This window comes from Centroberyx affinis, unplaced genomic scaffold, assembly GCF_046629955.1.
Source record: "Centroberyx affinis isolate AG114_WGS23_722 - 3 ecotype Tasmania unplaced genomic scaffold, CSIRO-AGI_Caff_v1 ptg003390l_1, whole genome shotgun sequence".
Classification (NCBI taxonomy): Eukaryota; Metazoa; Chordata; class Actinopteri; order Beryciformes; family Berycidae; genus Centroberyx; species Centroberyx affinis.
Window position 1 is genome coordinate 358,029 of NW_027281375.1, and position 22,770 is coordinate 380,798.

General features: G+C 42.4%; 1 protein-coding gene across 2 annotated transcripts; it reads left to right on the forward strand.

Moving 5' to 3' along the window:
- The first annotated feature begins 190 nt into the window (after positions 1 to 190).
- Positions 191 to 10,202, forward strand: usp46 (ubiquitin specific peptidase 46). 2 transcript variants are annotated; one of them, XM_071539033.1, is made up of 9 exons: positions 191 to 480; positions 2,779 to 2,859; positions 3,446 to 3,659; positions 4,234 to 4,472; positions 5,484 to 5,560; positions 5,679 to 5,762; positions 5,910 to 6,107; positions 6,590 to 6,668; positions 6,778 to 10,202. In XM_071539033.1, the coding sequence occupies exons 1-9, from the start codon at positions 445 to 447 to the stop codon at positions 6,877 to 6,879; spliced, it is 1,110 nt and encodes a 369-aa protein (XP_071395134.1). In that variant the 5' UTR covers positions 191 to 444; the 3' UTR covers positions 6,880 to 10,202. The 2 variants fall into 2 exon arrangements, with proteins under 2 accessions (XP_071395134.1, XP_071395135.1); XM_071539034.1 differs by having other exon boundaries at positions 3,482 to 3,659.
- The last annotated feature ends 12,568 nt before the right edge of the window (positions 10,203 to 22,770 follow it).

Genomic DNA, 22,770 nt, shown 5'->3' on the forward strand with positions numbered 1-22,770 from the left:
TTACCGTTCAAGTCTACGTATGGCCTTTCGATTCAGTCAATCAAAGGGAGGAACGCTCAGCCAATCAGCTGTGCTGTTTCGCTCAGGTGGGCGGGCTACTACGCTTCCTCACGTAGCACGCTTGTTTTGTAATCGTTGCTAACAACCTGCTGCAACTTCGTGTGTCCACTATCCACTCATGCATATTTTGTTTCCAGTTGTAGAGTATTGTGTATGTCTGCGAGAATGAAGTCGTCCCGATGCTGAGTGCCGTTTGATTCTGCCTCCGTGCTGGCTGCATGGTGCTTGGTCTCTCCTGTCGAGACATTGCCTGCTTTTTGACGCTTGGGGTTGCAGTCTGGCCTCTAGCCGCGGCTGCGAATTAACTTCATCTCTCAACACTGCCTTGCTCTGAAATCATGTTTATTTTATAAAGATGGCGGTGAGGGGGACACTGTAAACTAAATGACTGTCAGAAATATCGCCTCCATTTGTAATATGGTAAGTAGCTTGCTGGCTAGCCATTTTTACTATCGATTGCCTGCAGCCACTGTGATGGACCTTGTATGTAATGATGTTCATGGTTGAGTCGCCCCCCCCTCCTCCTCCTCCTCTTCCTCCTCCTCCTGCACAGTCTGTCTGGGTGAAGCTCTGTATAAAGGATGCAAGGTAAAGCAGGACGGGGTCACTGTTTTGGGGTTTGTCTGTCCAGCAGGCTCGGTGCTCCGGCAGGCCAGTGAGCATGAGGCCTGCGTCTGAAACCGTGATACTTGTCGTAGACCTTGACACATTGCTGCTTGCTGTTGCTGCGTTACTGTTGTCTGCTGTCTGTTGCTGGCGACGACACAGCGTGCAAGTTGTGTAAGTTGGCAGTCACCGATGATTGACAGGTGAATTAAACCAACGATTGCCTTTGACAGCTTGTTTTGATTGCATAATCCGATGAGGGATGTTACATCCTCATTGCATTGAGCAGGAACTGGACTAATCTGTGTTTACATGCTCTCAGGGACAGTTAAGAGTGGTTAAGAACAGACTTAAATGGCTCTGGTTAATACTATAGACCATCCAACATCCTCTGACATGATGTGTGGCTGTTATACCATTCTCCCTTTACTGACCCAGGCCTGCACAACTGATAGAGTCACACTAACCCTGATGTATTACACTGTCCCCTTGCATAACAAGTTATAGATGTGATGACCTTTACAAAGGCATTGATGAAGACATTTACACTGATATTGAGTCCAAGCTTCAGCAAAACAGACAAGGTGACATCCAGTCCTTGAGATAGTTATTTCCCAGACAACACTGCTAAAGCCATGTGGGGGTGATGACAGGGACAAGTTGGGCTGGACTAGCCCAAGGTGAGGCTCTGTTGACGTTAATAGTATGGACAAGCATTTGATTGGGATTCAGTGGCAGGATGGCATGGCAGTTAGACTGTCCTGTATCTGACAGGACAGGAAACGGCTTCAATCCCCCTGTGAGAGACAGTGTCCATCTCTGCCGGAGTGTCCTTGAGCCAGACAATAAGCTTATGTGTCTTCGGGGGCAAGTGAAGAAAGCAATGCCTTCATACATTGTGTGTCATCTAGAAAAAGTTCTTATGCATAAATATTGTGCTTACAGCCAAATCCAAGCCAAAATTGTGATTTAGCAAAATTGACCTCATGTTAAAAGCAGTGGATTACATTGATTTTCTCTAGTTTTATGTCAAAAGCTAAAACTAATGTCATAGGCTTTAGAAATGATGCCCACTGTTTATAATAAGGTAATGGGTTGCTCTAATATAAAACATTTGAAAGAGGCCATGGTTTCATTTGACAGTTCGGCCATTAAGTGGAGCATTGATGTTTCTGCCTTTTGGCACTATTGTTTTGAGTAGATTTTTTTGTATTTTCAAATCCGCTGTAATGGTACAGTGTCACTGAGGATTTTGATGAGCTATGATTTAGTGAGATAAAAGGCTTTTGGCCAGTGTTTGCATTATGAAACAATCCATCTCCTACGAAGAAAGAATTGATGTGTGTGTGTATGTGTGTTTGCACATGAACTTGTGCCTGCATATGTGTAGCAGTTTTCTCAGACTCAAAGCGGAAATCGGACAAAGAGGTATTCACAGTCTGCTTTGACTGAGAGAAATGACAGTCATTGAAAGTCAAGTCCATCCCCCTACTAAAGTGTCTTCTGTGTTCTCTCAACAAAGCCATGGTTCATTTGGAAAATCTTTGAGCTCTGAAAAGTGAAAAGGCTCTGTCAGGAGATAAGTGGTCTTCCTCGGCAGTCGCAGCTGTAAAATACTCCTGACTTTAAACATTGCTGTGTGCTATTTAGGCGATCTCCTGTTTCCAAGTTGACAGGGAGGATTATCCAAAGGAATCAAGAAATGAGCTACAGTAAATCATTCTATGGGAAACTGAGACCTTGAAAATGTGACAGACAGGAATGTCTTTTCAGTAATTTGCTGAAATAGGACTAATGTTATCAATTGTACTGTCTGAGAAAGGCCTATAAACTCGGTTAATCTCTTAAGTGTGGCTTTAAAGCTTCAGCAGCCTGTTGGTGCTTGTTGACTGCACAATATTTCCATATTAATTTGGTTATATGTACATAGAGTAAACAAAACAGATTAGGCTTTCATCTCAGCATTGTAACTCATTCTCCATAAGAATGAATGAGTCAACAGTATATGGGCGACTCTGGATCATCATGATAACAACTAAATACTGGTGTTGTTAATGTGCATCATGTTTTGACAAAGCAAAGTGTTTCATGTTTTGTCTCTGGTCTTTTCAGGGCACCAATGCCTCTGCTCTGGAGAAAGACATCGGTCCGGAGCAATTCCCAATCAATGAACACTACTTTGGATTGGTCAATGTAAGTGTCACTAAATCCCCTCTTACATTAACAAAGGTCAGGAGCATAAACACTGGTGTCTTTTTTCAAAACAAACCGCTAGACTGGGGCCCACAGGGAAGAGTGAGTCATGTCCTCTACCGGACAGCTGGTATTGTTGAAGGTAACAGGTTTTGTTGTTTGTGGGACTGACAGCCAATCCACTTAGGTTCTGTTTCATGAATATGGAATTTACTCTCAAGTCTCGCCCCCGGTTGCAGTCTCTGCCAAATGGATGAAAACAAGCGTGGTGTGCATGTGTGTGTCTGTGGAAACCTTTGTTGGAGACAGATAATTAATCAGATTGAGAATGCTGATAAAATGTTAGAGTTAATGTTCATCCATCTACCTGATAGATTTTGATAGGTGACTAGATCTCTCTATTTAGCTGTGAAGCTCCTGAGTGTCTCGCCTTGTTCAGAAATCCCTCACAGTCTTTGTTTAGGCGAACACCACGAGTCCTTGTTACATGTTTACAGAGTTACAGTCTGTTTCCCAGCTGAGATGATAACACGCTTTTGTCCTCCTCTTTGTTTGTGCGTCCCTGTTCCTTCCTGATCCCCCTCAGTTTGGAAACACTTGTTACTGTAACTCGGTGCTCCAGGCCCTGTACTTCTGCCGGCCTTTCCGGGAGAACGTGCTGGCCTACAAGGCCCAGCAGAAGAAGAAGGAGAACCTGCTCACATGTCTGGCTGACCTCTTCCACAGCATCGCCACACAGAAGAAGAAGGTGGGCGTCATCCCGCCCAAGAAGTTCATCTCCCGTCTACGGAAGGAGAATGGTGAGCGCCCATGCCCCTTCTGCCTGCTGAAAGCCTTACAGTAGTTTTAGCCTGCTTATACTGGCTCAGCACCATGGACTGAGACAGGATATGTTTTCCAGTGATAAAATCATTGTTATAAATCATCAGAGATTCAATCGTGTGGTTTTGTATTGTGTAGTGGTAGCAATGTCGGCCTTAATGTAGTCTGGTGAATGTTTGAGGTGAAGGGCAGGTGCATGTTGGTGGTAAGGTCATTCAGAGCGTGGAACTGAAAGAGAGGCAGATTGTTCTCTGTTGTCCAACTTGAGGAAGCTCTTTATGTGAATGAACAATACAATCTCTGTTTGGACCGGGCTCTGGTCAGCTGCCTCCGCTCTTGCTCTCTTCCCCGCTTTCCCTCCCTCCCTCACTCTCCCCTCCTCAAGTTTCACTTTTTACATACATTACTGTCTAAATAGGAGTGTGTATGGACGCTGGCACTATCGGCGTAGGCCACTGGTTTTATATATTTGATTTACCTGACTAACAATTCCCCTAGTGTTATCTCCCTTTACCTAAGCTTTACCACTGTGATCTCTGCATCCCCCTCCAGACCTGTTTGACAACTACATGCAGCAGGATGCCCACGAATTCCTCAACTACCTGCTGAACACGGTGGCCGACATCCTGCAGGAGGAGAAGAAGCAGGAGAAGCAGAATGGACGCCTCAAGAACAACGGCACTGCCGTCACCACGGAGAGCGAGACGGAGAACAAGACGGAGCCCACCTGGGTTCATGACATCTTCCAAGGCACACTGACCAATGAGACACGCTGCCTCAACTGTGAGACGGTGTGTGGCTCTCCTTTATTGGTCTGTTGAGTACTCTTGGCGGTGTAGTGAATTTTATGTTCAGTTCTCTCATTCAGGGTCTCCGTGGGTCCTTAAAAAGTCTGGAAAAGTCTTAAATTCTCAATTTAAGGTCTGAAAAAATATTAAAATATCTTGTACAGTTATTTGACGTCTTATTTTTGCACCATGCAATGAGACATTTCTTTGCACTACATGTTCACTTTCAGATGAATACAGAACAGTGTTATTCATACAATATGCATTATATCTGAAGTTGGACTTCTTTACCAATTCATTTCCTGTTGTCCTTTTTCTTATACCTAACATTTTTAGTTTCAGAACTTTCATTAGCTATTTTCAGTCAGAAATAGTCTGTTTTTGGCAGCTTTGTTTCTTTATTATGTTTTTTAAAATGGTCCGAAAATCAGTATCATTCTTTTAAAAAGCCATGAAACTTGCAGATACACTGTTATTTGATTATTTTCATTGAAATGAACTAGCAAAGTAAAAAAGTTGTACTTCTTTCTGTACTATTTTACTTCTGCAAGTACAGTTCAACAAATGATCTTTTGGGTTCCTCCTTTCTCTAAGGCCTCCTCTGGTCCCTGTGTGGCAATAAGTCTGGAAAAGGGATTAGCCCTTTTGCAGAGAGGTTGATGCTGAGAGATGCCATGAGCAGGCCTGGTGGGCTGTAGCCACCCACTTTACCTCAGTGACACCAGAGGCTTTGTCCTCAAAATGGCGAGGGTGAGGAAAGGGAGAGCCAAGGGAAGGGTAGCCCTGAACAACCCCTGCAAAACACCAAGGCGCTGTGCTGTGTAGAGACAAAGCCACCCAGCATCATCAGCACATCAAAGACTCACCATGTCTTCTCTGTGTGTGTGTGTGTGTGTGTGTGTGTGTATAGGCGTGGGTGGGTGCTCTGTCACACCACAGCAGGCTTATCCTCACTGACACAGTCAAAGAAAATGACAGCTTACTTACCTTGATGTTGCACATTCTCTTTGACAGGTAAGCAGCAAAGATGAGGATTTTCTGGATCTTTCAGTGGATGTGGAGCAGAATACATCAATAACGCACTGTCTCAGGTAGTATTGACTCATTATACAACCAGCCACACCTTGCAGTCTGACAGCAGGCTCTATTCCCCCTGGCCTGAGTGAGATAAGCTAACCAATACTCCTGTCGGCTTGCTGTCCTCTCCAGGGACTTCAGTAACACAGAGACTTTGTGCAGTGAATACAAATACTACTGTGAAACATGCTGCAGCAAGCAGGAAGCACAGAAACGGTCAGTACAACACGGAGCTACTGAATAATATACAGATTGTAGAAGCAATCACCTCCCTACTCGCACAATGCTTTAATACCAGTGTGATGTGGCATTGTGCAAAAACTACTTGTAGGCACCATTTCCTGAGAATGTGTGTGTCAGCAGGATGCGTGTGAAGAAGCTGCCTATGATCCTGGCCCTGCATCTGAAGAGGTTTAAGTACATGGAGCAGCTGCACCGCTACACCAAGCTGTCGTATCGCGTGGTCTTCCCCTTAGAGCTCCGTCTGTTCAACACGTCCGGGGATGCAGTCAACCTGGATCGCATGTATGATCTAGTGGCTGTGGTCGTTCACTGTGGCAGGTAGAGTACCTTTTAGTTTTGATTACCAGTCCAAAATAAAAGACCAAACATGATTAGATGCTAAAACATGTTTTCTGTTGTGTCACAAAAATAAAAATATGGAAGAATTCTGCGATATCTGATGAATTCTTTGTTGTAAACAGTTACTGCATATTATAAGCATGTCAAAACAGAAGTCATTCTGCATAGAATGGTAACTATCACAGACCCCCACCCTCCCATCCTGTATCTTTGCTGCATGAATGATACTGCAGAAAAGAAATCTCTTAAATTTTATACATGAACTATATTAGCATTTTGTAACACAAAACCCAACCACACATCTGGTTGTTGGACCATTCCTCACAAAATTTGTTGTTTCTTTACCAAATATTACTCTTTGGGTTGAAATAGTACAGCAGGGAAGCAACAAAGTAGCGGTATAATGTGTGAGTTGTAACATCAGTATACTAGAGATTCACTGCTTGTCTCTGTTTCCTCAGTGGCCCGAACAGAGGACATTACATCACCATAGTGAAGAGTCACGGCTTCTGGCTGCTGTTTGATGATGACATTGTGGAGGTGCGTCACACTGTAATGGTCTGGTTCATGTTCCTTGACTCATCTGTTTGTACATCTGCTGTTGTCTGTTTAATTGCTAAGTAGTGTCTCTCTGTTCCTCTTTGTGCAGAAAATTGATGCCCAGGCCATTGAGGAGTTTTATGGTCTTACCTCAGACATCTCAAAGAACTCTGAGTCTGGATACATCCTCTTCTACCAGTCCAGGGAGTGACTGGACCTGGATCAGTGATGCGGGAGAGGACAGAACAGGATGAGACCTTTTTACCTTTAGCCTAACTGACCCGGACTCTCGCCACCACCATCCCATCCCAACCCATCCTGCTGCCCTCCTCCCAAAGTCGGGACCTCTCTGAGACACGTGCCAATACCATCCTCTGTCCCACAGCCAGCCCCCTGGGTTTACCTGCACTTCATCACCCCCCATGATCCTTTTCCTCCCCGGCCCTCCCTCGGCCTGCAGGGAAGTGTGTAATTTGCTTCTTGCCCTTCAGTCACCTGCATCTGGACTGCACTTTAGAACAAAAGCAACAAATGCTCACACAACAGCAATGAGAAAGAAACAAAAAGGAGTCTACGTCCGCAACAAGCCCCCCTGACACAGGCTGGTGGGGAAAGTCTGCAGAGGAGATCGGTCTGTTCTGGGATACCAGGAACACACTGGGATGAAGGGACTGGTACACATACAGACTGTTGTCACAAATGGTATTGTGTCATTTATATGTATATACGGTCTTCTTCTACAATGTGTCACACTCACAATTCCTTTCATTAGGGCTATCCCATGACTTTTTTTCCTAACACTGTCTAGCCCGTTGATATGTTTATGTCTTAATCCCTGGTGGATGCATGAGGTTGAAGCGAATGATGTTGGAGACAAACACTGTATAATACGCATAGAAAGGTTTCATGCATTTCCAATGGCTTTGAAGCAATATCTGAGCATTAATTTGAGATGTCTCACAAGCTTAAAGCTATCTGATCTTGGACTACGAGTGAAGTTGCTTGATGACGGTATAGAGATTGTCTTAAACCCCATAGAGAATCACTCTGTGTTGCTGTCTGTCTGCTCTGACAACTTCTTCTGGTCTAAGCAGATGTGATCCAGTACTCTTAGGTCTCCTTATGTACTTAACACTTTATCCATCTGAACCACATGCTCTTACACTAGACAAGTAAGGAAATCCTGCTGTTTTTAATAGAAGCTGACTTTCTCTGTCACATCCGGTATGGATCACCAGTCAGACCAGTTAAATCCTTATAGACCTTTTATTATAATATAAAATCCCTATTTATTGAACTTATTTATTACTGTTTGGTATTCGTAATGTTGACTGCTGGTTAAGGGAGGTATGTGTGTAGTATGGCTCTGTTGGAAGCTTTGTATGTTAAGACTCCTGTCTTGTGTCTAAGCTCTCTCAATGTGAAGGGCAAGGTGTATGTAATACACAGGTTTATAGGACAGATTTGTCTAGGGCTGCAAAAAAAGGTTTGGTTTTATCAGTTTGATTTTGTGTGTATATACAACGCCATATTAGGGCCATTGTAGGGGAATACTCTTTTTACCGCAGCCGGGAGCAGCGGGTAATATTCCAAGAACAAAACTGACAATTTCTGGCATTAGAAATTTACAAGAAAAAAAATCAGAAATGTCTGAATCATAACCTACCAAGTTCATTAATTTCACTATTTAGATCAGTAAACTTGATGCCATGTTTGCTGCACCTCCTCACTGACATGTGGCATTCATGTTCAGCTGTGTCTGTGGCATGGTGGTATTGGGACGACTGAAGTGTTCACTTGGTTGATCCTACCTTGAAACGTTTTTTTTTCTCGCAAATTTCTCATTTTAATCTCAGAAATTTTGAGTTTTTCCTTGAAATATTATCCCCCTGCCCCCGACTGCAATAAAAAACAAAATTCACCTAATGGCCCTAATACGGCGTCATAGTGTGTATGTTTGTGTGCACGTGCGCGATCGTGCGTGTTGTGAAAAGAATTGACCGATTGACATGGAGTAAGAGAAACAAAACCCAAAACTGCCTAAGCTTTTGATTGACATGATGAAGTGAAGATGGTGCAATAGGACGTGAAGTTATCCAATGTGGAATTTCCCAGTGAAACTAGTATATATATCGGTGTTAGTGGTAGATGTGTTACATGTGTTTTCTTAGCAGCTGGTCTCCTCCCGGTGCTGTGTTTGTGCTCATGAGATCAAAGTAAACGGTCCCGCTTCACCACATGCAATACAGTATCAGCTCACAACATCAGCTGGTTGGATGTTGCTTACAACGTTCCATCGCCCATCTTTTTCTTAAATCTACACAGTGGTGTCCCTTTTTGATAATTGATATTTTTCATTCCTACAAGTTAGATGTGTTTATATGTGTCAGTCGTTTTTCTCTTGGTTTGTTTGTCTCCATTTGACAACTGACTCGGATGACATGAATTGTGTGTCCCATATGTAGTACATTGGAATCCTAATTCCCGTAGTAAAAGTCCAGTTTCCATGTTAAAGTATCACAATATCCCGTTGTGATGTTGTGTACTCCCAACTAGATGATTTGAGTCCCCAGGGTTTGTCGCTGTGTACTGTGGAGCAGAGCGACATCAAACAGCTGGTTTTCATGTGAATGACATTCCGGTTTGTTGCGCATCAGAGGAAATTACCATTTCAAATGCATCTCATTATAAATAAGGGGTAGAGATAGGATTGATTTGCTAGCGTAGTGTCTGTGTGTATATGAGAGACAGACTTGGAGGAAAAAAGTGAGCAGTAACCTCTGGATGTTGAGTGAACTTTCTGCTGTCTCTTCTGTCTAGTTTATGTATCTGGGTAATGTGCCAAACTGGAGTCGCTAATGACCTTGCAAAACTGGAACAGTCTTTAACAGAACATTATTTTCTTTGTAAAGATACAAGTGTACATATATATTATGTAGAAAGCACTCCTGAAAATAGGAAAAATATTTTTTTAAAGCTAAGAGCTTAAAATGTAAAGACGAAGACGCTCATGGCAAAGATTTTAGCTTAATCTTGACCATCAACGAAACCCTGTAAGAAATACTGTGCTGTTTTACAATCAGTTAATTACATAATCAATCACAGAATTGTCCAGAAGTCACAATCTGTCATATTGGGATGCTATTCATGTCAGGTCGAACTGAGCCATGGTAGAAAACAGTAGCCAGAATAGTCTGAGACATTTTAGACCTGGGTGGAAAGAGAGACTCTCTTTATGTGCTGATCTTCCATTAACACTTATGCACATGCCCTCACTGAGATGCTCAGTCATTGCACTTCTGACGTGGTCTTATATATCTTACTGTGATAGTGTTCTACCTAGGAGACCTCAGGTGTCTTGTGTGGCGAAGCACTGTACCAGGTTCAATCTGACGGAGGTGGTGGGAGAGAAAGGGAGATCACAGGAACTCTCCATTTCGCTGCGTTGTGTAAACTGAAAGTGCACTTTACTAGTGATGAGCTTATATGCTTTAACATGAAGAACCACAGTCTAACACAGTAATTTTGAGTTTTTCTTCTGTTCAATAAAATGACTTTATCAACTATGTTGCTGGATTTTGTTTTTTGTCAGTCATTGTTGAATTTCACAGTATTTTTCACATCTGTCTTTGTCTTCCTAGTTTCCATTGAATGTCTGTCTCTTGTTTACAGAAACTCTTTTCTTGCATCTCTGTTCGTCCTCCTTGTTCTCTGTTCATGCATCTCTATTCACATCCTGTTATTCACATTCTCTGTTATTCACATGAATCACGAGAATGGAAGCATAAATGCCAAACACAATTGTTGCTCTTCTCTCCCAACTGTTGCTTCCAGACTTATTTCCTATGTCTTGAGACAATAGCCTCCTCTCTCACTTCATTTTTTATTAGGTATCCTCACCTAGGAGAACATGCTGTCATGGGGCGATAACAACCTGTGAGGAAAAACAAAGCTGTTCTCTAAACATCTCTAAGGCCTTACAGTCGTCTCAGAAAGAGGGCAATGAGGAACGGAAAACATTAAAGATGAGTAACACCGACATTATCAGACAATTTGTTTTGCCTCCCACCGCTCACCTCTCCTCTTCCTGCCTACATTTTGGAATAGCGTCCAAGTCGGTGCAGATGATGTGTTAGTCCATTGGCTGTTTGTTTTGATTTTCACTATAAATTAGACAACGTGTCCATCTTTACTGCTCTGGACTTCTTGTCCTCCCAGTCACCCTTAAACCTCAGCTAATCCCCAGGAGGAAAATACTGTAACTGCCAAGAGTCTGCCACACTCTTTTTTTTCCCCCTCTGTGTTGATACCTCTGCCTATTTCCTCTCTCCTCCTTCCTCCTTTGGCTCTACCTGCTCTCACTCTCTCACTACTATCACCACTAATACTTCTCTACAGACTGCATGCAGCAATGCAGCGCAGGGGAGCGTTGCAGCATGTAGAGCTGGGGTCACCAACCTTTCTCTGTAGAATCCACTACCAGACTACATAATTTAACATGTGAACTAATGATATGAGTAATAATTCAGAATCACAACTTTATACTGTAATTGAACAGTATCTCAAAGTCATAGTAACATATTGTGTACATTGTATCTTGTATCTATCTAATTGTATCTTTCATTGTGTCTTGAAGGATGTATGCAAGAATTCATAGCATTCACTGATCTAATGGGTGAAATGGGTTGATTTCATACTACATCTGATTTGAGATGTGAGTCACAGAACGTGTAGTATGTTCTCCTGCAGCATTTCTACTACATTGAGCTTCAAACGACACCCCTGATTCAGAAATTATTATAATTACACATAATTATAACAATTATCTGCATAATTAGCTCACCGGCATTAACAATGAGTTGTCAGTGGCCGTAGGTAGACTGGGAATTACTGCACCTCAGATTAAATGATAAATTACATTAACTACCCTCATTGGGTCAGGTTTCCGCGGGCCATTAACATGCACAGCCACGTCTCCATCACCCTCATTATACAATCAGATCTCTGCCGTGTGGATTGTGGTTCTCCCGGTATGCTTTGCCGGTGCTGTCACAGATCTTTAGTATGACCTGAGATTCAACAAGACAAGGGGTGACTGAGGCTAGTGTTTTGTGTCCTCTGATACAACGCTGTTGGAATTAAAACATGAAGCCACACTGAAAACAGCAGGTGGTCCTGGACATGATGCTGACTCCTCATTATGATTCTATGAAAAGACCCCGGACTCTTCTCAGAAACACTCCACCTCCCACAGAGGGTTGTATAAAAGGATAAACCCACACATGGGCACATACAGACGCAATTTGAACCAAAAAGTTACAGTTCTGTGGTAATCAGCCCATCCTGGAAGACCTTCAGCTTCTTCCCAGAAACAAAAGATACAATAAATGTCACTAAATGCAGAAAAGACTTTCCTCTTTCTGAGTAATAATGACACAAAGCATCATTATGTAAAATGTCAGTCCTATTTTTATACAAGAATGTTTTTCAAAAACAAAGTAACCATCAGACTTTCTAAACAGTGCAACTTCTTTATTACTTTCTCAGAGGATAAGAAGTGTTTCTGTTTCTTTTTCTTTCTATTCAGGAGAATGTGTTCCAGACCAAATATCACTCAGATAGTTCAGGTTTTTAAGAAGCTTATTTAATTCATCATGGACCGGAAGCCATTTTAGTTAATCCAAAAAGCCTTTGCCTCAGTGTTTTTTTTTTTTTGCTTGGTTTTTTTTTATACTGGAGGCAGATGCTGTAGCCTTTGTCAGCAATAGCAGTCCAAGTGAATAGGGGCAAAAACATTACTCTAATAAATGAGTTTCATAACACAGTTTACTATGGAGAAGGGCTTCCGGTAAACACCAGTGTTAATTAATGTCACCCTCTGGTGCTAAAACGTCTTGGATGGATTCTCTATTCATGATGAATCACAAAGCTTTCTCAAGAATTATGAACAGTCCGGTGTGATGGACTGGCAAGAAAGAAAATGTTTGTTCCCCATTTTCAAGAAAATTGCAGTATCCGTCCTTATTTGCACTTTTGTTCCAAAGAAATGGTGAGCCTGCATGAAATGCTAATCCTTTCTCATCATGTTATATTTAACCATGCAACACAATCTTGAGACCTTAGTCAGGGCTATTTTGGTGACAGTCATGTCGGAAGAGGCCAAAACAAACCCACTGTTTCTTACTAAGTCTTGGAATAGAGCTCTAAAAATAGAGGTTAGATGTAAATTCCTGTGCCAAGCCCCCAGAGAGAGGAGAGACAGAGGGTTAGTAACTTCCAGTTAGTCCAAGCAGACCACCAGCTTTCCTGTTGTCACTAGGAACTCTTCTCCTGACCACAGGCCCTTAGTTACCTCTCATAACCTGCTACAATATTTCACACAGTGCGACTCAAAATGGCACGCTGACATGATGTATGCAGAGCCTGTACCACATACTACGATAGCACAATTTAAGGACATCAATATGAGGATGCCAAGCTGAAATATGTGACAAGCAATGACAGTCCTTAGCTTTCTGAAAGTATAGTTTGAGACCAGAAAACTGCAATGTACAGCATGTACATATATGATGGCAAAACTACATCTTTACAACAATTTAAATGGTGAATTGCAGGACTACAATTACAATTTCACATTTGGCAGACGTTTTTATCCAAAGCGACCTACACATGAGATTTTCATACGACACAAGCAAGGTTCTAGTTAGGAGAGAGCAACGAGAGTAAGTGCTATAAAGCTAAGTTCTGGTCCAACAGGACATAGGTGCTACGAGGCAGTGCTACAAGGCAGTGCTATGAGGCAGTGCATAGAGTGCATAACTATTGTGCAGTCTTAACCAGGGCATTCACATAAGCCTCTGATTAATATGGGCATCCTCCTTACCTACACACAGTGACTCAGTCATTCACCATTGTCTCTTTTCCAGTACTTGTCTCTATTGTCCAATGCTCTAGTTTTAGGAAATAAATAAATTATTTACTAAGTTTGTGTGGAAAGATAGAAAACCTAGAATAAGACTGAAAAAACGTACCATCCCTAGAAATATGGGTGGCTTAGGTATACCTGATGTTTATTCATATTATCTATCCGATGATGGCAGATACGCACTATCATGGGCATACACAAGACATTGTGAAGAAGGTAGTTGGAGGTGGTTAGTACAAAAAAATCATAGCTGAAAGTAATAAGCATATCTCTCTAGCCTCCCTCTGGTATTACCCGAAATGTAATACAATTATTGATAATCCCTTGATCCTCCATTCATGTGAGTAAACTAAAGAACTTCACAGACGTCTTAGTATTTCTGGCCTATCCCTCCCCCCATGTCCAATTTGGATGAACCCCTTATTTACTGCTGGAGAGAAACCTATTGTTAACAAAGTATGGCAGCAAAATAATATTAATACTCTGAGCCAATTGATAGTTGATGGAAATATTGTAGATTTCAATGTACTGAAAAGGCAACACAAATTAAACAACTCAAATTTTTTTCAATATATACAGCTTAAAATCATATTAAAGAATTACATGACTAAGGGCATTATCCTAAATCATAAAGGTTCTGTTGATAAGGAATTGATGGAGGCAGTCAATGGTAAAGGAACGGTTATTATCCCACACCACTTATGACTGTTGTACAACCATTAATTCACAGTGGGAGAAAGATCTAGAGGTATCTCTCACCACAGATCAATGGGAAAAGATTTTGCAACGTTCAAATTATTTATCAGATTGTGTGAGGTACAAAGTTATCCAGTTAAAATTTTTATTTAGGTCATATATAACGCCACAAAGATTAAAGAAAATACATCAAAATGTTCTGGATTTATGTTGGCATGGCTGTGGTAGGACAGGTACACTAATGCATCAGTTGTGGCACTGCCCAGCAATAAAAAGATTTTGGGTTGATGTTATAAATTTCTTAAATTCTATTTTATGTGTAAATATTCCAATATGCCCTACAGTGTGTTTACTGGGCAGTAAGGTAGTTGGAATCAATTCTCAAATGATACAACGGCTGATTAGACTAGCATGTCTCTCGGTGAATCCACTGGAAAGTGAGGAAACCCAGCTGTTTCAGTTTGGAGAACTGGCTCAAGGAATATCTGGACTTGGTCTCAATGGAACAAGCGGCCATACCCTACAAAAGTTGGACAGTGGACTTGAAGGTCTTTGGACTTCAATTAGGTCATTCTTGAACACACCACATCCCATTTAGATACACATGGAATTGATATTTATGTGCGACTGTTGTCAGTCGGTAATATAAGTTAAACTGTCGGTTGTAACCAGGTTTGCTCTGCACTCTCTGCCCTGGGGTATTTTAGGGACGGTGGCGCTGACAACTGACCTTGTGTGGGATCCCCAGGGTAGTGCCCCTTCTTGATACCCCCCCCCCCCCCCCCCCTTTTCCCCTTTTTTGTTTTTCTCTGTCTCTGTTTTTTTTTTGTTATGTGTGTGTGGTTTAAAATAAAAAAATAAAAAAATAAAGATATAAATTCATCATCTGTATGAGGTAAAAGTAAATGTTTTTGGCATTGATCATTTGCTTGAATTCAAAATATTTAATGTGTAATATGTGGAAGCATTGCTGAAGCCTATTTTCTAGGATTGACTGCCATCTGATGGACAGCCAGTTTCATGATGTCCTGGTGGAGCTAGAAACTGTGTTCCAGCAACACTGTGCATCGCTGATCCAATGCCACAGAAAAAAGAAGGTAGAGACTCCACAGAGAACAAGAACACACTGTAGTATTGATTTGATGAATATACTAATAGAGATGCAATTCTAAAAGTGATACAAGCATCTAAGTGTAAAAATGGTGATTAAGGACAATTGGGCTAAATACTGTAAATACAGCCCCATGTCTGAAAATTCACACTGTAATAACAGACCATGGGGTCAGTTTCATCTTTCATCATCAAGAAATAGATTGGTGTCAAGAGTAAATGGGAATCAATAAAAGAATAAGTAAGAAATTAATTGCACAATAAGACTGGAAACCATATTAAACCAAGAAACATTGAAAATGATTAATATGAGCATTAACGTTATACATGTGTATGCACAAACACACGCACACAACATACATACACACACACATATGACATGCGTGTGCACACAGAGTTAAAAACACACACAGACACACACATACATAAACACAGAGTTTAAAAAAAAGTTCAAGTTCAGACACTTGAACAAACAAATAGTAGCACTCCACACATGCACAAAACAGTCACATATTGTCACGTCTGGAAACATGTTTTACAGCTGAGTACTAAGACCACCAAGTCTTGGAGACAGATTTGTCTTGGAGACACATCAGTACACAGACAGTGGATTAGGGGCTGCAGCTAAGCAAATAAAGATTGTCTCTATCCCAATCGTCCACTGTAACACTCTCCTACATCTTAAGCTCTGGCATTTTAGATTCAGTAACCTGACGACAATATACAGAAATCAAATAATCTTTTATAGGCCTCATCTTCATTCACTTCCTTATACACAGGAAGAGTGAATGCCCTGTAGCCTCTTGACATATACCCTTCCTTAGATCGCCTCCTGGAAAGTTTCCACCCAAGAAAGACCAGGGCTCTGTTTTCCCCGACTCGCTATGACTTTTTCCACACCACCAAATCAGCTCAGCCCGTTGGTCAGAGTCATGACTAGTGACCATGACATTTGCCTGGGTCAGTAGAAGCAGCCTCAACCCTCCTGCCATTCATACTCCCCACCCCTCCACCTCCCCTATGTTTCATCTCTCCTTCCCAGAAGAAATATTTATCTTCCTGTCCCTTCTGGGGATGGACGGCAGGGCAAAGGACGGGGGGAGGGTGGGGGGGCAGCTGGTAGGACACAAGTCCAGAATGTCCCCACACTGCCCTGTGTTGGTTCAGGGGCCCCAGGCAGACAGACATTCATACATCATCGGAGATCAGCTGGAACACTCTTGTCCCAGTCCTGCCATTAGCAAGTTCAAGTTCAACTGAGAGGTTCACCATAACTGAGTGGACAAGGCCATTCATCAGGCGGTGCGCACTGTATGCACAGAATTACATTGTGTGTACAAAACACTGGAGTAAAATAAGCTGATTTGTTGGGTCAAACTGCCATCTAGTGGTTACATTTAGTCATTCATGAGACAAGCAAGACCTGCGAGTCCTACAGACTAGTGCAGAAGTGTAAAACTCAACCCCACCCCCACAAACTCCAAGCTCCTTGGCCAGTTCCCTTTCTAAATTCATCATCCAGAATCAAACACAAACTTCCAAATTTGCTCCTGAGGCCAGAGTGTTACTTTTGTGTCATCAAAATAATACAGAAGTTGAATATCAAATAAGGTCAATAGAAAAATGTCATATTGAAAGTCTCATAGTAATGTTCGCCATGTGCTCTCCCTTCTGGAACAGCTCCTTCATGTCTTCTCTCCTTTGAAAAACTGTGACTGTGGGAAAAAAGGTTTTTAATTTCTTTCCACTTTCCTCCAATGACTGTCTCACCTCAAGTCTGCATGTGAGAGACAGAAATAGACGAAAGAGAGAGACAGACAGACACAGATCAAGAGACAGAGTCGTATGTTTGAGTTGGTGTAAGACATTTAGCAGCTGCTCAGTGCAGCTTTGAAGACTCCGGGCCCTAGGAGGTCAAGCCACAGCCATGAAAAAGTTTCTATATATTTAATATGACATGGCCTGTAATACTTGCCCCCTGTGAGGCCAGTGTGCCTCCGACTGTCAAACATTTGATTACGTCCAGCCGAGCCTTTCTTTCTTTCTTTGTTTCTTTCTTTCTTTGTTTCTCTCTCTCTTTAATTCTCTTTTTCCTCCATCCCTCTACAGGGTGGGCGTGTTCAGCATTGAGGCCAGTCGGACACGAGATTGGCGCCGGGTTTGATCGCCTGTTTCCGTGAGAGTATCAAATCATGCTTAGTGTAACAAGTCCCTGTGGAGCCGTAACCTTGCGAAACTCACACCTGCATCAGCAGCAGTCTGCCCTGCCAGCGCTGGTCTGTAATGTAATGGATGGCTGCTATTCTCATTAAACAAATCGCCCAGATGTGTTTTTATATAGAGCATTCCAGCGTCCAGGCAGGACTCCCTGGTCTAAAGCACAACAGAGCTCATTGCTCTGGTGATGGACACAGCCAGTTATAAGAGGCAGTTTAAGTTCTCCGGTGTACCTGCAGACTAAGCAAATGTAATAATGTGACAGGAAGTCGGATTGTTGAGCGAGGTGAAAGTAAACCACGCCTGCGTCTTCATTCATAAGGTTGACATCTCCACTTAGCAGCTGTGAGGTATGAGCTGCTTTCCCGTCAGTGATGTATAAGGGTTTTCCATTGCCAGACAGAGCAAAAAATTCAAAATCCATCGACATTCAGTTGATCTCCCCCTCCCTCAAGAAAGAGAAAAGGTCATGACAGCCTCTGAGGCTTTAACGATGTGTTAAAAACTATTTTGTGGAAAAACATGAGCCAAATCACCTCACCCTGGGCCCCCCTTGTGTGTTGTTGCTCTTTCAAGATCATGAGAGGCAGGACGAACGATTAGCAGGACCAGGTCCAGACAGCTCGCTGGAGACCGGCTGTACTGATTTTCATGATGAAAATCTTACTGTTTGAACAAGCTAGTAGGGCCACAGAGCTCTCCGTTTTCTTCACCTCTGAATTCATCCAAAACCGATTGTTTCAAATTCATGAAAACTGAGACATTTGACAGCTGCCCAGATGCTACTAAGCAGTGATGCGTTACTCTGCTGATGACAGCGTACCATGACATCTGAATTTCATCAACACAGGCATCAACCTTTGTGAATAAGACATTTAATTTTTTTGAAGAGAGCTCAGAAAATCATTTGACTTCCAAACATTGTTAATCGACCATTGCTTGTGAGAGTCCAGATGTATGATCGATGAGAGAACAGGAAGGGGAAACAGCTTGGACAAATGTCTGTATTGGGAAATAGAGTGTCCAAAGATGAAGAAAGGATGTGATAGTCATCGGAGGGACAGAGAGGAAGTGTTTAGCCATGGTATCTCTGGCAGAGTATGGACACTTGATGTCTGACCTCAGTGGGACTGATGTTGTACAGTCACGCCTGTTTGGGTCCATCAGGCCGTCAATAGGGCCGATGGGGCTGAGGGCTCCGGCCAGCCCCCGCTATGACCTCACAGACTAGGCAGTGCCAAGGGAGGGCCCTTGGGTGTTCCATCACGGATGATTACGAGAACGAGGAGGGTGGGGTTGAGTTGTCAATGTGGTGCACTTACAATATTTAAACACAACAATGCGCTGATGTATGAAGCCACAGTCCTGTTTTTTCTGTCTTTCTCTCTAGCTCTGCCTCGTTCCTCCGGTCATAAATTGTGTGGTCCTCCTGTGCAGCAGTTAGTCTGCGTCCTGCTCCGTTCCAGATGTGTTTAACGGCCTTCGGGGCCGCAGAGAGCCTGCCTGTCTTGGAGATACAGGGGCCTGAAGACCAACAGCAGCTCAGTGACTCCTCCATTGAAGGGTGACTCCATCAGAGAGAAGAGCAGAGCACTCTAACCAGAGTTTCTGCGTAGTAAGGTGATAGACTGATAAAATACCAACAACACAAATATATTATTTATGTTTACTGGTTGTTAGCAAAAGCATGAGCTGTTTTTTCCCTGACTACTGTTCTTCACTTGCTCCTTCTGTGTTTTTGTATCTCCCCTCTCTTTATGTTGCTCCTTCCTTCTATCCTCTGTCCATTTTTATATTGTCTTTGATTTATGCACTGCAGTCTGGTCATCACCCATAACCATGTCATCATGTGCTGTGATATACAACCCTGTTAATGTCCCCCCTCTGGTCTGGCTCTGGGATCAGGGTGGGTGCTCACGCTCAAGTTCCAGAAACTCAAGGCTGTCCAGAACTGAGCGCATTAAGAAAGCCTCCAAGCGTTTGAGAGGAAACATCGCATGGCCCAACAGTGTTAAATCAGGGTTCTGAGACTGGAAACTGGAAAGTTTAGTTGGACTTGTGGATCAGAGTCTGTGTGGGGTGAGCTCCAACTACAACTGTCTCTCCAATTTGAGCCATGGATTAATATCTCACTTCTAGCCCCTGCTGAGCTGTTGTCACCCAGGCCACAGGGGAAAGAGTAGTTTCATCGTTTTTGCTACCAGAATGTAGCTAAATCCAGATATAGAAGCTAAATGCACTCTCTCTCACACTTTCTCGCTTCTCTCTCTCTCTCTCTCTCCCTCTCTCTCTCTCTCTCTCTCTCTCTCTCTCACTCACGCTCTCTGTATGCGTGAGAGAAAGAAGAGACAACAAAAAATAAAATGTGTTTCTGTGTATCTGTGTGCCTGTGATCATGCACAGTTGCACTAAAACAAATACTCGGACACATCCCCCACAATTTGTCTTCCCAAAAAAACGGAAGCATCTAAAGCCAACACAACTTTCAAAAAGTCCACAAGAATGTGGCCCTTAAAAAACAGTAGACTTTGGGGATACTTTGGGAGTTACATCTATTGATTTGCCCTTGGTGAGTGGCAATGCCATATAGTATCCTGATGGCTTTCCTTTGCTTGGGGTGCTTTGTGGCATTATTGTCCCCAGTAGAGACCAAGCAGAACCAATTTAGAACTTCTTTCCCATCTCCATCCGTCCAGGACTTCCAGGGTCTGTGGTTACGCACTCGGTGACCGCAGCTGACCACAGCACACCTGAGTAAACATTCCACTGGCTCGCAGAGGGACAACTGGGCCGGGACAACTGGGCCGGGACATGGCTCTACAGCCTCACTCCCATTTATATCATGGTAGTAGGACCGGACCTGGTCCCCGGAGCCGGGACCCTTCTGATCTGCTGTGGATCAGACAAGACACTCTTCATGTGGGAATGCGATGAGGAGGCGTGGCGGAAGTTTCCATGACATGGGTTTCTGCATAGTCGACACATTTTTTTTTTCCATACATATTCCCCAAGTCTCTCAGCATCCATTAGCTCACTAATGCAAGGGTTAACTAAGGATACATTGTATTTTTGCATGGATATGCTTGAATTTAGATGATTGCCTCCAGAGCAGTGAAATATAAATTAGTGGATTCATGTTTACATTGGAATGACATTGGAACCACAACATACATTTTGCCCACTCTGTGAGGTTGAAACCATAAGCTGATATTATGTAGGATATGCTATTCTTAGCTTTCAGTGAATGGTTTTTGTTCAAGGATATTTGTGTTATACTCATGACGCAAAATCATAGTGCAACCAACATCCTCTGATGTGGGATGCTAATCACTGCGGCTCCAAACCCACCATGTAATCTATAATCAGTATCTACACAGACAAATACTGTTCCACGAATTGCAATCACTACTGGACGAACAAGATTTCATCCAATCAACAAAACAAAGGAACTCTTTTGTTCTAATCAACAATCCAGGATAGCAGCCACTTAACAAACGAACAATACTGTACCTCATCTACAAACTAGAGCAGTGGTCAGTGAGCGCGCCCATTAAGAATGTTTTTAATCAACCATAGGCCCTGGAGGTTGGGAGGCATGTTACAGCTCAGTTTCTGCTCTGCAGAGCGAACGCCTTATTTTGGATGTTAGATAGGGCTTGAAGAGCCAACAGTGTCATGGGTTTGCCTGTGAGGAAGCTGGTGCAGGACTGGGCATGGCCTGGAGAGGAGGAGGGCCAATTAGACTGTGTCAATTACTAGGCTGAGAATGTTAGATCACTGTGTGAAGGCATCACCACTGGGATGCTGCTGGCTTTTCTTAAGCAAGTTCATTCAAATGTAAAGACACACTCATATACCCCCCTCCCACACACACACACACACACACACACACACACACACTTCTTTTGCTCAACTTTTGCCAACTATTTCTCTTCTCTTTTTCTCTTGATGAGGTCACTTCAAGGTCCTAATTAACACTTTTACACAGATTAGCTAAAATATGCTGATCAGCAGTGACTTTGGGAATCCAAGGACAACTCCAAACTTTGCTTGTTCATAAACTTTGGTTGCAGGGAAACTTTGCTGCAACCACTGCAGCAATTTCACCGCTTGGGTGCACCTTTATGATGGAGCATCAGCGCCATCTATTGTTCAAATAGAGTACAAAGAGAAATGAATGCGGGACTGGCATTGGGTATTGGGCAGAGAGCATGGTAAAATACTCAACCTCAAAATGTGCGTTCAATCCTATGGCACATAACTATACTAATGTAAACACTGGAAACTGACTGACACATCCTCTTTGGTATTTATATCACATGATAATGGTATTGCTGTGATTGAAGGGAAGTCTAACTTGGAGGAGCTACTGAGGCTTTACATTCATTCTGCAGAAAGAATAACTACAGTGGGGTTCTTTGACAGCACAAAATACAAATTGATTAAAACAGAATGCAGCATTCATGGTGGAACAAAGGGTTTGCTAGGAATTTATAGCAACCCTGCATGCATTACCAAGCAAGCACTTCCCTGTCAGCCCAGAGCCAGAGTCCCAAGCAATGCCAAAATGTTTGAGTAGTTGTTTAGACTACAACATGGCTGATTCAATTGATTAACAAATTCAAAACATACTTTTTTGGTCTGCAGAACAGTCTTTCTAAACAGTGTTTAATGCAACATTTAACAAAAATAAATAAATATTTGCCATTTTTTATTCTTTAAAAAACTCAGCATAAAAGGCACAGTCAAAAAATGTATTCATCACTCAGTAACACAAATGCAGTTCAAATCATAGTTAAATCAACATGGATTTATCTTCTTCACTAAATTAGTAAATTCAAGCCAGTCAAGGCTAAATTAAGTACTGCAGTGTATATAATGATTTCAGTTGTGATGCTACAGTGAGGCTACAGTACATGTAATTGAAAACAAAATTTTACATTAGAAAAACATAACATCATACATTGCATTATATTGAATGCATCCAGACTTTGGTGCAAAATAAGTAGCTATTGATCCTACTCTTGTACACTATCATGTAGCCTACGCTACTATTTGGAAAACTATGAATTAACTAAACACAAACTTCAGTCATAAAAGGCATAATCATTTAATAAACTGGCTACTATGTTAACAGTATAATTTCTGAAAGCA

Excerpts from the sequence above, each read along its gene's own strand:
- usp46 (XM_071539033.1), top strand. The coding sequence starts at position 445 with ATGACTGTCAGAAATATCGCCTCCATTTGTAATATG. Across the intron at positions 481-2,778 it reads TCGCCTCCATTTGTAATATG|GGCACCAATGCCTCTGCTCT; the intron begins GTAAGTAGCTTG and ends TGGTCTTTTCAG. Across the intron at positions 2,860-3,445 it reads ACTACTTTGGATTGGTCAAT|TTTGGAAACACTTGTTACTG; the intron begins GTAAGTGTCACT and ends GATCCCCCTCAG.